The following is a 13,211-nucleotide window of genomic DNA, read 5'->3' on the forward strand; positions in this document are numbered from 1 at the left end:
AGCTTTGTATTTTCACATCGTGCTCTGCCCAACCTAATAAAACCCTGAAGTACAAACAACGAAGATGAAAAACATTTGAGAGACCTTTTGTATGGAAGACAGCTTAGATCTGGCTGAACTGTGCTGAATCCTGATGGAGTCCGAGTGGAACATCTTGGTAATTCTCATAAGACACTGAATTCTCCGTATTTTCAAGGCTTTTCATTATCTAGAATATTCCATTCTAAAACTGAAGATAACAAACCTAACAAAGCAATGAAAGTGAGAAAAACCTTTAGAAGATATAGGCTATAAGTTCCTATTAGTGAGACACACTTGAATGAAATGCAAGAAATGTCATTACTATCTACCTGGAGTACTCACAATGACGTGGAAGACTGTGATCTGAATGCTATGAGTGGCAGAGACTAAGATTATTTTCATTAGTATCTGGTATTCCTGACTTCAGTTTTGAAACCAGAAACACTGAAGAAACACAGAAGGTTACAGTATCAATCCCCAAAGAAGATTCCAACACTCAAGAAAATTGTTGTAATTTCCCAAATGTTCCAAATTTAAAAATACTCTCTTATTTTCATAAATATCATTTTGGAATTTCAGAATTCAAACTAAGAAAGATTTGCATGCATGAAGAACCACAATACCTGTTTGCAAGAGCACAAAGACAATGGGGCACCTAACACTTGGGGTTTTATTTCAACATGATTAGTAAATACTCTATGTACCTCCTCTTAGCTGCTGGGAATAGAGGGAAAATATTCTGTGACACAGGTTTTTCATACACATCAGAAGGGAACAAAAAGATATCTTGCAGATGATGTTAAATCAGAATCTCACCAATCTGGTCACCTTGAGAACCTGTCCTAGGGAACTCATCGCAAATGATGTTCTTATCATGCTGGAGCATGCTAATGCTGGATGCATTTGCTGCACTTGTAACCATCAACTGACCTGTGCTAGCAACAGCATTCAATGAACAAACAACTGGCAGAGCATATTTCTTCACACTTCTCACAAAGCTGTAAAGTGATTTCGATCAAGACCATTAGGTTTTGTTAATATCAAAAATTAAACTAAGTACTTCGATAATAAATTTGCAAAAAAAAGGCAACTGCAGCTGTTAGTGACACAGACAGCAGGATGAATGCACCCTCTTCAAATTTATGGACAATACCAAGCTGAGTGGTGCAGCTGACTTGCTGGAGAGAGACAGTGCCATCCAGAGGAACTTTGACACACTCAGGTGAGCCCGTATGAACCTCATGAAGTCCAAGAAGGCCATAATGCAAAGTCTTGAACCTGCATCAGGACAAACCCAAACAGAAATACAGGCTGGGCAGAGAATGGACTGAGAGCAGCCCTACAGAAAAGGACTTGGGGGTTGAGGAGGACTAAAAGCTGAGCATATGCAATCAGCAGGAGCTTGTGGCCCAGAAAACCAACTGCATGCTGCATCAAAAGAATTGTGACCAGCAGGGTGGGGGAGGTGATTCTCTGCCTTGCTCTTGTGAAATTCCACCTAGACTACTGTGCTCAGCTCTGGGTGCTCAGCATAAGAATGACAGGGAGGTTCAGAGAAGGGTCACAAGGATGATCAGAAGGCTGAAGCACCTGACACATAAAGAAAGGCTGAGGGAGTTAGGGTTGCCTAGCCTGGAGAAGAGAAGGCTCCGAGGAGACCTCAGCGCAGACTTCTAGCACAGAGAGGTCTACAAGAACGAAGAAAGAAGGGAAAGAGACTCTTTGCCAGGCAGCATAGTGAAGGGACTAGTGGTAACAGCTTTAAACTAAAAGAGGAGAGATTTACATCAGGTATCAGATGGTGGTGAAGCACTGCCACAGGCTGCCCAAAGAAACTGTGGATGCCTCATTCCCGGATGTGCTCAAGGCTGGGGTGGATGGGACCCTGGGCAGCCTGGTCCAGCAGAAAGTGTCCCTGTCCACAGCAGAGGGAGTAGAACTGGATGGTCTTAAAAGTCCTTTCCAATCCAAAATGCCCTATGATTTTATGAGAGGAAACAAAGCCTAGGAGTGACCAGGCAGCAACCTAGCAGTATATGAATGGCAATTAAAAACACAGTCCAAATTTCTCTCAGTGGTGACAAACGACACGAGAAGTCACAGCTATGAATTGCTACCTGGGAGGTTCCCTCTGAACATCAAGAAGAAAAACCAAGCTTCCTCCACTGGATGGGCACTGCAGCTCCAGAACAGATTACTCAAAGGCTACGTAAACCCCTTCCTGGGAGTTCTCAAGATTTGACAAGATGAAGCCAAATTAAATTTCTGAAGCACTGGCAATAATCCTGCTTCAAGTGAAATAACAGCAGAAGTTCTTACCAACAGAATTTAATTTTTTTTACGCAATGCCTCAAAATTTTTGCCTTAAGGGCAAAATATTTCTATTTTTGCAAGATATATTGTGGAAAAATAAGTCAAACAAATTGGTGCTTGGAATTCCATTGTATGTATTTTATAGACACATATTTCTCTCATCTATGTGTGTGTGTGTAACAATCAGTCACAACAGGGAATGCTTGACTACCAAAGTACAGACCTATAGCACAATCTGAGATACCACACAATAGCTCAGATACTCAAGGCAAAATACAGCAAAGCTTGTATGAAACCCACACTACTCTGCATTGGCAATTGTAGACAAGACGTAGTATTGCACCGCATCTAAAAACCACAGGAAGTGCCTAGACAAATGAAAAAAACACACAAAAAAAGAGAAATTGCACATAAGGATGCTTTTCAAACTAGCAATCATAACACTGAATAGGTTCAAAAGATCAATGTAATCAAGTGGTAGTCTGTTTCCAAAGGGAGGAAAAAAGCGTCCCCCCTACAATGAAAGCAAGAGAACTGATAAGGGAAGACGAAACTATTGAACCACAAATCTCAATAAAGGATCACAGTGTGAAGAAAAACAGAAACCATGACATTTCTAACATTAATCTACTTCTGAAGGCTCAAATATAAATTTTAATTTCCCTTTTATAAACAAATTCTTTAACTTAACAAACTCTTACTGTTACCTGAGATTATTCTAAGACCTTACTGGCAAATCCTAGCTGACAGACAGACGAGGATCACAGAGAAGAATAAAAGTACACACAGCCAGTCTGCAGAGCAGCTGCTAAAATGAAATTCAGCCACAAACATCAACAAATGTTGGGGATCAAGAAAAAATAAATAAATAAAACTTTGGAGTCGGTTTTGCTGTTAGAATGTGCTTTGTGTATTGCAGATGTTAGTTCACTTTCCTGAGAAAATACAACCTTCCACCCAGTTTACAGGGTGTTTCTTTTTCATTTAAAATGAGCTTACCGTGTGCCGTCTGCTTTCCAGCTAACTTTGTATGGTTTCTGTTCCAGAAATTTAATATTTTGCTTGTCCATGGAAACAGGCTGTGCTCCGGGGAATCCAGACCTAAAAAGAGAAATATGTTTATTAATGTTCTGCAGTGAGCAGTCACACAAGGTAATGCATTTTTTAACATCACGTGACTGAAATCGCATCTTGTTCTAGACTTGCTGCAAGGTTAACCTTGAGTTAGAACACCTTCCCAACAAGGCACTTTGCAAGAGGAATTAAATGTTTTTCTGATAGTAATAAGGGTACTTGTCCATGACAAAATAATGAATTATGCAGAACTTCAAAATGTTAATTTTAGAAGAAGAGACATTGCATTTAAAACTAGAAGCACTGGAAAAAGTGTAAGCTTCAGACTGTTGGGAAGCACTGCAAGCAACTCCCTTGAGCTCCAGCTTTACAAAGGAGAAGTTCAGAATCTGAGACGTTGAAACCAACACTCATTTTAATGCTGGTCATAAAACCAAGTCAGCCCCCAAAAATGAGTATTATATTGTACAATCAGAGTGTAAATCCTCACTTGTTTCAGTTTTGAGGGGTTTTGGAGGGTTTTTTTCTTTAAGTCTATCTAAAAATAGACACTCTTTTTGACTACTTTCTCCTACAAAACTAGAAATGCAACATTTCTAGACATTATAAATGAAAGAGTTCTAAATACTCTCATACCCTTCCCATCCACAGAATTGCTGACACTTTTGCTGTATTCCTCCCAACTTTGGTTGTGTTGTCACCTGGTTCACATATTTCACTGTTACACCTTCCAAGAAAACTGCACCCTAAATAGAAACAAAATTAACAAAAAAAAAATCAGTACATAAGCTTTCACAAAAGCAGATCAGAACAACAATACAAGATTCAGGCTGTTATAGCAACATATGATCTTAACAAGCAGTACTGGTTTAGAGACTTCTTCCAGTCCAGCACTATTTCTCTTCTCACTGGAGATAGGATGAGGGAAAATGCCTCAAGTTGCACCAGGGTAAGTTTAAGTTGGACATCAGGAAACACTTCTTTACAGAAAGGCTTGTTAAGCACTGGCATAGGCTCCCCAGGGAGGTGGTTGAGTCACAAGCCCTGGATGTGCTTAAAAAACAGTTTGGATGTGATGCTCAGGGCCATGATTTAGCAGAGGGTTGTGAGAGTTAGGGTAGTATGGTTAGGTTGTGGTTGGACTTGATGATCTTTAAGGTCTTTTCCAACCTGAGCAATTCTACGATACTATGACTCTATTTGTCCCCCAAACACCATGATCAGTTCAGCTTTGTCAGTGAAGTCAAATATGTAGGCCACATTGCTTGTGGTACTGATAGGAATGGGAGGGTGGTTGGACTAGATGATCTTTAAGGTCTTTTCCAACCTTGTGATTCTGTGATAATGACCCCAAGAACTGAAATGAGTTATTTCTGGGAATAAAAAAAGTGTCAAAAAATATAACCTCAAAACAAGTAAACTGTAAACTAGTGACAAAATTAAACTAGGAAATGTTTAAAAAAATACAAAAATTGCATTCTTCTACCAAAAATTCAGTGCTTTCCTCCATTCATGGAAAATAAGAGCTTCTTACTGGCAGCAGAGACAAAGTTCAGCAGCACAGGAATTAATGAAGGCACAAAAACATCTTTGGATAACTTTTTTTTTTTTTTTAATGAAAAAGCACCTAAATGGATGAAGCAGTTAAGGCCCTTTTCTCTCCCTCCAAATCTCTGACATGCATGTTTTCAGTTGACTACATTAACTGCATTCAGACCTCAATGCTAATTCCAGTACAAGAAGTTAAAATCCATGTTTTCAACCTCCACTTAGGTGATGCAGTATATATTGCATTTCAAAACTTAAACTTACACTGTAGGGGAAAAAAGTGTACTTATGCAGCACCAAACTTAGAGGGTTCTTGGTTGATCTAGAACAAACGTCTTAACGAAAGAGAAAATAAACAGCTGGTTTGTAACAAAAACATGTATGAAAGTACACTTATATGATTCTGTTACCAATCTAAACCAGGTTACCAAAACTTAAAGCTGTTCTGAATGCCCCAGATAAGCCTAAGCAGATATCAATAAAGAATATGGAAAATAAAACTCAAACAATCTTTGTATTCTAGAAAAGATTTGACGCCAAGTAGAATAAAATTCTGCACAACAGAATCCAATAAGGCCATCAATTTGAGAAAGCTACAGAACTGAATGTTTCTATGGAGATTCCAAATCCATCAGACTTTTTTTTTAGCAGCATCACAAAATCTCAATGTGGATTAAAAAGATCAAAGCACGAAGCTTCACCTGTTGAACTGCATCTCCTGCATATGATTACAGAAGTATTTTCTACCTGCTCTCTAAAAAGCCTAAAACTTGCTTTAACAAATCTAGCTATATACTGCTTATGAAAGGAGCCTTTATGCTCTCTTCCCCTTCCACATACCATTGCACTCATCTGTTCCACTCTTGAGCAAGTAGAAGAACTAAGATGGCAAAAATAACAACGTGAATTAGTAATATTCTTCCAAATTGCTATCCTGAATTAGCTCACCATTGGATGAGTCAGTGCTGGTGCCTGCACAGTGGAAGCAGAAAAACACAACGAGTGAAAGGAAAGCAGAACCCAAGCTTTCAGTTAAGATAGGCTCAGCTGTGCCACCAAATCCATATTCTGAGAGCAGTACATCCTGAAGCAATGAGTTAGTTCACAACATTAATTACCTTCAGCTCCACAGACTTTCAGAGATTCGCTTATCCCGTGTTATTTCTGCTTGCCCCAGTAAGTGCAGCAGCACGCAGGTGATTCAGTAAGGGAGGCAGAGCTTCATAAGCCTGGCTACCATGCTGTCTGGGTTCTCAATGAAGGGTTAACAGCACCAGGAAATAAAGGATTGTGACCTCCTACTCTGAATAACATCAGCACGCAGCAGCATTAGGGAATGCTAAGGTGAAAGCAAAAAGCAGGCAAAAGCAAATATCTTCCAAAAAAATAAAGTCATAAACAAGAAACCGGTGGTGGTGCTCACCACTTCAATTTGTCTCTTGCAGACTAAGAGAATTATGCACTTCCACAACTGATTTTGGAGCTGCTAACATCAGAGTGCATAGCACTATCAAGTTATGCCATGAACTAAAAACAGCTGCACATGCTTTCACACTTGACATCATAAGCATGATTCTGCATTACTGCAATTCTGAACAGTTGCAAAAATTCTCTGCATGGTAAGAAATGTATGCAGTTGGAGTGAATTATTCAAAATTACAAAGGCATCAGCTATCCAGCACATAGGAAGTATGTACCCTAATTTAGTTCCAGTCACTTTGTTTGGTCTGTTTGTTCAGAGCTGTAAGAGCTTTTAACTGGAAATACCTGACAACGGGTTCTCTTGCATAAGCAGCATGTTCTTATTTACATGATCACATACAAGTGCATATGTATAGACATACACACAAACACATAGTTAAGATTTCAGGGTGGAGAGGTGCAAGTATGAAAGAATTAAGGAAAAAAGTACAGCTTGTATTTGGACAAAGAAGCCAAGCTTTTGCATTTCCACACTGACTTCTCCATTCACCTGATAGGTACACTGTAACCCCTCACTGTAATGCTGTCAATCTGAAACAAGAAGAGGACTGGGGGGAGTGAGGAGCAAAGTGCTAACATCATAGGGAGAAGACAGGGTTGTACAACAGTAGGACAGATAACACAGAGACTATTTCACTCAATTACTGCACCCTAAGAATATAATCAACTCAGGTAGTCAGACACTCCATCCAGGATGCTAATGTAAAGAGAGCCATATCAGCAGACAGACAAGATGATGCTTTTACAGAATAAAGTCAGGCCTCAGATATACTCTGTAGCTACACCACTGCAGTAGAAAAACAGGTGATCCATCTGCATATTGATACTTGGTAAGCTCAGTGCTCCGGGTTTCACATGAATAGCTCCTGCAACAAGGTGCCAGAACTGAGCCAGACCCATCTACTTTCTGCACTGTTGTTGAGCTAACGACAACCTCATGGAAATGGGCTGAACATGGTACAGAGAAGCAAGAGCAGTCAGCTCAGCAGCAGTACCTCAAGATCCCAGGTAACTACATCCTTTTAGCAGCTACACTCTGCACAGCCCTTCATACCATCTGTAGTCCTGAAATTCTTCACCCTTGCCACTGCATCCCTACATCCATTGCATCAGCTGAAGGAAAAGTAGCAGTGCATCATCATGTCTTGGGTCAGATTTAGAACAGCTGGAGGAGGGTATAGAATTGGAGCCATGCCCTCCCATACCTCCCCAATCCCAACAGGTATCACCAGGCCTGGGTGATGGCCATCTTCAGCTACTCAGAGACTTTATCAAGTGCAAAATGTTCACAGAAAGCTCTCCAAAGAAGAAACAGAAAAAGAACCTTCTGAAAGAGAGGAAGCAAGCAATCCTTAGAAATGATGAGGGGGGGAAAATACCTTCCACATTTAATAAGGAATAAGAAACTATGCATATACAAACGCATAGAAAATAAGAGAAAAAGGAGGCAGATGCAGACCATGTGCTGAATTAGCATTAGTCCATCTTCTAAAAGGCAATTATATTGAGATATGTAAGCAGAAACATTAGCCTTAAGACACACGAAATTCCTTCCTGTTAAGCACTGAGGTGGCTTCAGCTATTGGCTTGTGTTCATTTACAGGCACTAAAGCCTCAGAAAATAAAGAATGTCAAGAATATTCAGTACAAACAGACTATAGGGGTAAACTACATAAGAAAACATTGGAAAAAAAAAAAAAAAGAGAACATAATATTTTTTTCTGTATCGACAGTATGTTCCCAGGTATAGTATAGGGATTAAATGTTGGCTAAAAAAAAAAGAAAAAGCTAGATCAGAAAATCACTAACATTTACAATCAATATACTTTGATACTTAAATATTACTGTGGCTAACTATATCAGCCATGAAGGTTAATGGTTTCCCTCGGTCTCACAGATGATCACAAGACAGCTCCCCTCAAAATCACAAAGGAAATCACTAGTAGTAGCCACCACTTGCAGGCTGGTTGAGACATAACCACCCTTTTTAGAAGCGCTGCTTGTTACACCCTGTACTTCCTGTGAAATGCACGACTTACATAGGAATAGAACAGATGGTACTTCTTAATAAAGATTAAAAGATCTGTTTGACCCATGAAAAGTTTGAAAGTTTTGGCTCAGAAGCATAACTCACTGTCCTCAAGTCCAAAATACTTGGGAGATTTTTTTACCCAAAGTGAGATTGTAAGTATCAGCTAACAGACCCACTGCTACCTGTCAGCTACATTCAGATGTTGGTGAAGGAAACTAATGTTCTAACTGTTAGAACAGCTTATAAATCATGGGGGGGTTGGGGGGGGTGGAAGGGAGACCGTGAAGACTTTTTGATGTCAACAGTAAAGTTTCTCCAGTCCAAGGCAGAATTTGTGAAATAGGCAGTATGCTTACATCTCTCCATGAGCTATCTGGTCAGTTGCTTTGGACTATTCACTGTTCTAGAAGATGCCTGGGAGGTATCTCCTCTACCCCCAGAACTTTCCCTCTATTTCCTCAAAGATCTGGGTCAAATGAAAACATTTCAGAACATCACCATCATAACAGTCCCATTTAGTTTGACATTACATATCCTCTGGTCTTTCGAGGAGTCAGATTAGAAACCTGAAAACATTGCTGTGAGAAATCAACAGTAACAATGAACATTTAGCCCTTCAGATAGCATAAAAATAACTGGCTGTACATACAGAGTGGAGAACAGCACCACCAAAAGAGATTTGGGGGGTCTTGGTCAACAGTAAATTGAACATGAGCCAACAATGTGCTCAGGCAGCCAGGAAGACAAACCATACCCTGGAGTGCATCAAGCACAGCATTGCCAGTGGGCAAGGGAAGGGGTTGTCCTACTCTGCTCTGTGCTGTGCTCACCCTGTGCACTGTGCATGGTTTGTGTGCCATAATACAAAAATGTGGAACTATCAGAGTGCCCAAAAGAGGGCTACAAAGATGGTAAAGGGTGTAGAGAAGACATATGAAGAGAGGCTGAGGTCCCCTGCTCTGTTCAGCCCAGAGAAGAAGCCTCGTGGCAGTCTACAGCTCCTCATGAGGGGAGTGGAGGGGCAGCACTGAGCTCTGCTCTCTGGTGACAGCAACAGGACCTAAAGGAACAGCATGGAGCTGTGTCAGGGGAGAGGCAGGTGGGGGTTAGGGACAGGTTCTGCATCAGAGGGCAGTGGGCATGGAACGGGCTGCCCAGGGCAGTGGTTGTGGCATTGAGCTTGTCAGAGTTCAAGATACATCTGGACAACACTCTCAGTCATATGCTCTGATTTTTGAGTGGTGCTGTGTGGAGTAAGGAGCTGGACTTCATGATCCTAGTGGGTCTCTTCCAACTCAGAACATTCTATGATTCTGTAAGAGAAAATCTAAGCAAGAGGTATTTACCTGATAATAATTCTCCCTGTAGATTGCACATTTATAAGGAATCACAAATAGACTCTATCCATCTCTACTCAGTTAAGATGCAGTCCAATCTGCCAGCCAAATACCATGGTAAAGAATTCTCCCCGTTCCTCCTCTTCATGCCAAAGACTGTTCCTCCAGAGCTGCAAAACTGAATTATACGAATATGCATATTAACTAAATGATTCTGTCTTTCACAAATTCTCTAACTCTTAATTAAGTTTTAGTTATTAATATGCTTATTCGTATAATTTAGCTTTCAGCTTTCAAAAAAAAAAAATCTATGCTGGCAGATAAGAAAAAGCCTATGACAACAGTATGGTGATTCCTGCTGAACACATCAATTTAGTTTTATACCTGTGGAAAAATGGCTGCCTTCAGCCTCACCATCTCACCTCAGTTGTTAATGCAACAAAACACAAGTCAAAAAAAAAAAATCAGTTTGGCAGTTCCAACCTAAAGAAAAGTTCTTATAGTTCTATAGTTAAAAGCTTTGGAAAAAAAAAAAAAGTGATGCTAGAATTGCCTTGGCTTTCTAAAAATCACATTGCTTCTTGCTAATCCTAGTCTCAATCCTCTCAGGTTTTCAAAATTAAATATATTTACCAAAATGAGCACTGAATTTAAAAGACTGAACTTTGATCCACATGGCTACAAAAAAATAACCAGAAATTGTTTTACAACCCCATACACCTGCAGAACATTTCACCTCTGACAACAGATCAGATAAGTATGAAAAAATTGTGTATCTCAACTCAAGCTTAAAAAAAAAAGTAGTATTTAAAAAATTTAAGTCATTGTTACCACTGAAATAGTTAAGGTTTTCAATTTCAAAGTTCAGTGTTCATATAGGAAACATCAAAAAAAATGTTTCCCCTGGTTAGAGACAATACTACTGGTTCCCAACTTGCAAGAGCAATTGTTTAGCACTTACAGTGTAGTAACCCATGATCGTGAGTTCATGCAAGTATAGTTAGCAATTAGAATATTAAGTTCTTAATCAAAAATACCAGTTTTAGGTGTTCTTTCCTCCTCTTGCCAAAGGAAGTGCTTGATGATCCAGGTTCTGATTCTTGGCCTCCTGTTTTACCGTTGTCATCATCTTCCTCTTCATCATCCTCAAAGCACCATTCTGGTAGCTCAGGTGGTGATGGTGCATCATCTTCATCTCCGTAACGACGAAATAATTCCTTCAAATAGTCACCTTTGTAAATACCTGGTGGTCTGGCCTGAGCAAAGGTAGCCACAGCTGCCTCAATACTGGCAAATAAAAAAATGGAAATTACTCTGTAACTTTATTTGTTAAGGCATAGCATGACTAAAACATACTTAAAACTTACCAAGTTAGCAAGTACCAAGAATTTAGAAAAAATCCTAAAGTGACAATTCCAAAAACATTCATGGTATTCAAAGCATCATGCTTCAATTGTGTTGATCATGTACACAAAATCTGTAGCTTGGTCTGTTTCATCTCTAGCTGCAGCAAAGACCAGCCTGCTGGTCATTTAGGTAAAACCTTCATTATAATTTTTATTGTTGCTATAGAAAAATGAATGAGTGGCACATAGGTAAGTACTTACAGACCAAATTACAGACCACAAATCTACATTTAGAAATCTTGCTATATAGGTTGGATACTGGGAAAAATCTCTTCTCTGAAAGAGTGGTCAGGTGCTGGAATAGGCTGCCCAGGGAGGCAGTTGGAGTTACTGTCCCTGGAGGTGTTCAGGAAACATTTAGATGTTGTACTGAGGGAAGTGGTTTAGTGGGAAATACTGGTGGTAGGTGGATGGTTGGACTGGATCATCTTGGAGGTCTTTTCCAACCATGGTGATTCTATGTAAAAGAGTAGAGAGATACCACAAAAGGTAAACCCTTTAGTTAGGCTTCTTGACAAGCACGAATGTTTAAGCTGGAATAAAAGCACACACTACTTGCTGCAAATTTTTTACTTTCTTTTTAAATATGAAAATAGCCTACCACTGGAACAAGGAAATTATGTAGGTAAGATTGGAAAAAAAATATAGAAGGCATTTTTTGCCTCATCTGTCCAGTATGAGACAGTGCCTGAGAACTCTGAGACAAGTATCCTGGTATAGAGAAAGCCACTTCCTGAGTACCAGGTAAGTTTAGTTCTCTCTTCGATCAAGAGGGGGGAACAAAGCATTTTCAGAAGTCAGGCTACCAGATGGTCATCAATCTCAGGAACAACAGCTTAATAACCTGAGTTATTTAGAAAAAAAATATCTAATCTTCCTCATTCTGTTTCTTATGACTTCTAATTTCTCACATACAAGACAATTTTCATTTTGGTAACATTCTTAAATTGTTTTGCACCTTCCAAAATCAATGTCATTGCAAATCCAAAACAACCAAAAGAGGCAGGGCCTGAAACAAGTTCAGATTCGTCCTCCATTGCATCACAAGAACTCTACACTATTGTGGAGCATATGGTAACAAAAGTCAAAAGATCCAGGGCTAGGTTTCTGAGCTTGAAATCTGCTGAAGGAAAACATGCTCTGCAAGTTCCAGAAATAGAGTAGACTTTGGGGAAAAAGTTATAGAAAAGGAAACTAAGGTTTCTGATAACTAGCTGGAGGGCTTTCATTCTAGATGACCTTTCTTTAAACTAACTATAAAATACATCTCAGAATTCACAATGCATCAGCAGTACTCTTGTACCATACACTTCAGAAATGAATATGGATGGATTTTTCCATCAGGAAAGCCTTATTTCTTCACAAACAGCAGTGACTTATTTTAAAGGATGATACAGCAAACTGACTTTATCTTAATACAATGCTTAGCACTAACTTCCACCTTGCAGAAATCTTTTGCAGTGGACATTTTTATTAAGTGACATCAGGACACTCTGTTAAAATAATTTGACAGAGAAGAGCAAATTTACACAATCAGCTATTCGAACAAAGTGAACAAACAAAAATACATGGCTGCTAAGTTTTAAGGCCTTTCCCACAGAGGTGTGGAAGTAAAAAGCTGCCTAAAAGCAGTTTCAAATAGATTTAAGTGCATTTCCTCCTCAGAACAAACGACCAATATCGAATCTGATTACTGCATGCTGCTTTTAAGTTGTTAGATTAAAAGCAAAGCAATTTTCTACTTTGTAAGAGTAACTATAATCACACTATAACAACCTTTGTATCTTCCTGCAGTCAGCTAAGATTCTGCCAAGACTCAGCCACCCACCGTTAATGGCATTCTGTCTCCACTACTCCAGTGTCTTTACTCCAAGTTTACCAACAGAAGACAACAACCTACTTCTTTGCAAACTGCTTGCACACACATTAATCACCAAATAAATTCTATGTCCAGAGAGATACCACAAGAACAGGAGTGTATTTCTCTTCATTTAAAAG

General features: G+C 39.4%; 1 protein-coding gene across 3 annotated transcripts in view; it reads right to left on the reverse strand.

The window, feature by feature from the left end:
• Positions 1-13,211, reverse strand: part of RNGTT (RNA guanylyltransferase and 5'-phosphatase) — a 186,301-nt gene that overhangs the window by 155,251 nt on the left and 17,839 nt on the right. For all 3 annotated transcript variants that reach the window (XM_052678333.1, XM_052678325.1, XM_052678343.1), the window contains 3 exons: positions 10,845-11,094; positions 4,045-4,154; positions 3,334-3,435 (listed from right to left, as the gene is read on the reverse strand). In XM_052678333.1, coding sequence (XP_052534293.1) covers positions 3,334-3,435; positions 4,045-4,154; positions 10,845-11,094 — 462 coding nt within the window. The remainder of the gene's footprint in view (positions 1-3,333; positions 3,436-4,044; positions 4,155-10,844; positions 11,095-13,211) is intronic.

The sequence above is a fragment of the Tympanuchus pallidicinctus genome, unplaced genomic scaffold, assembly GCF_026119805.1.
Source record: "Tympanuchus pallidicinctus isolate F22 unplaced genomic scaffold, pur_lepc_1.0 scaffold1, whole genome shotgun sequence".
Taxonomy (NCBI): domain Eukaryota; kingdom Metazoa; phylum Chordata; class Aves; order Galliformes; family Phasianidae; genus Tympanuchus; species Tympanuchus pallidicinctus.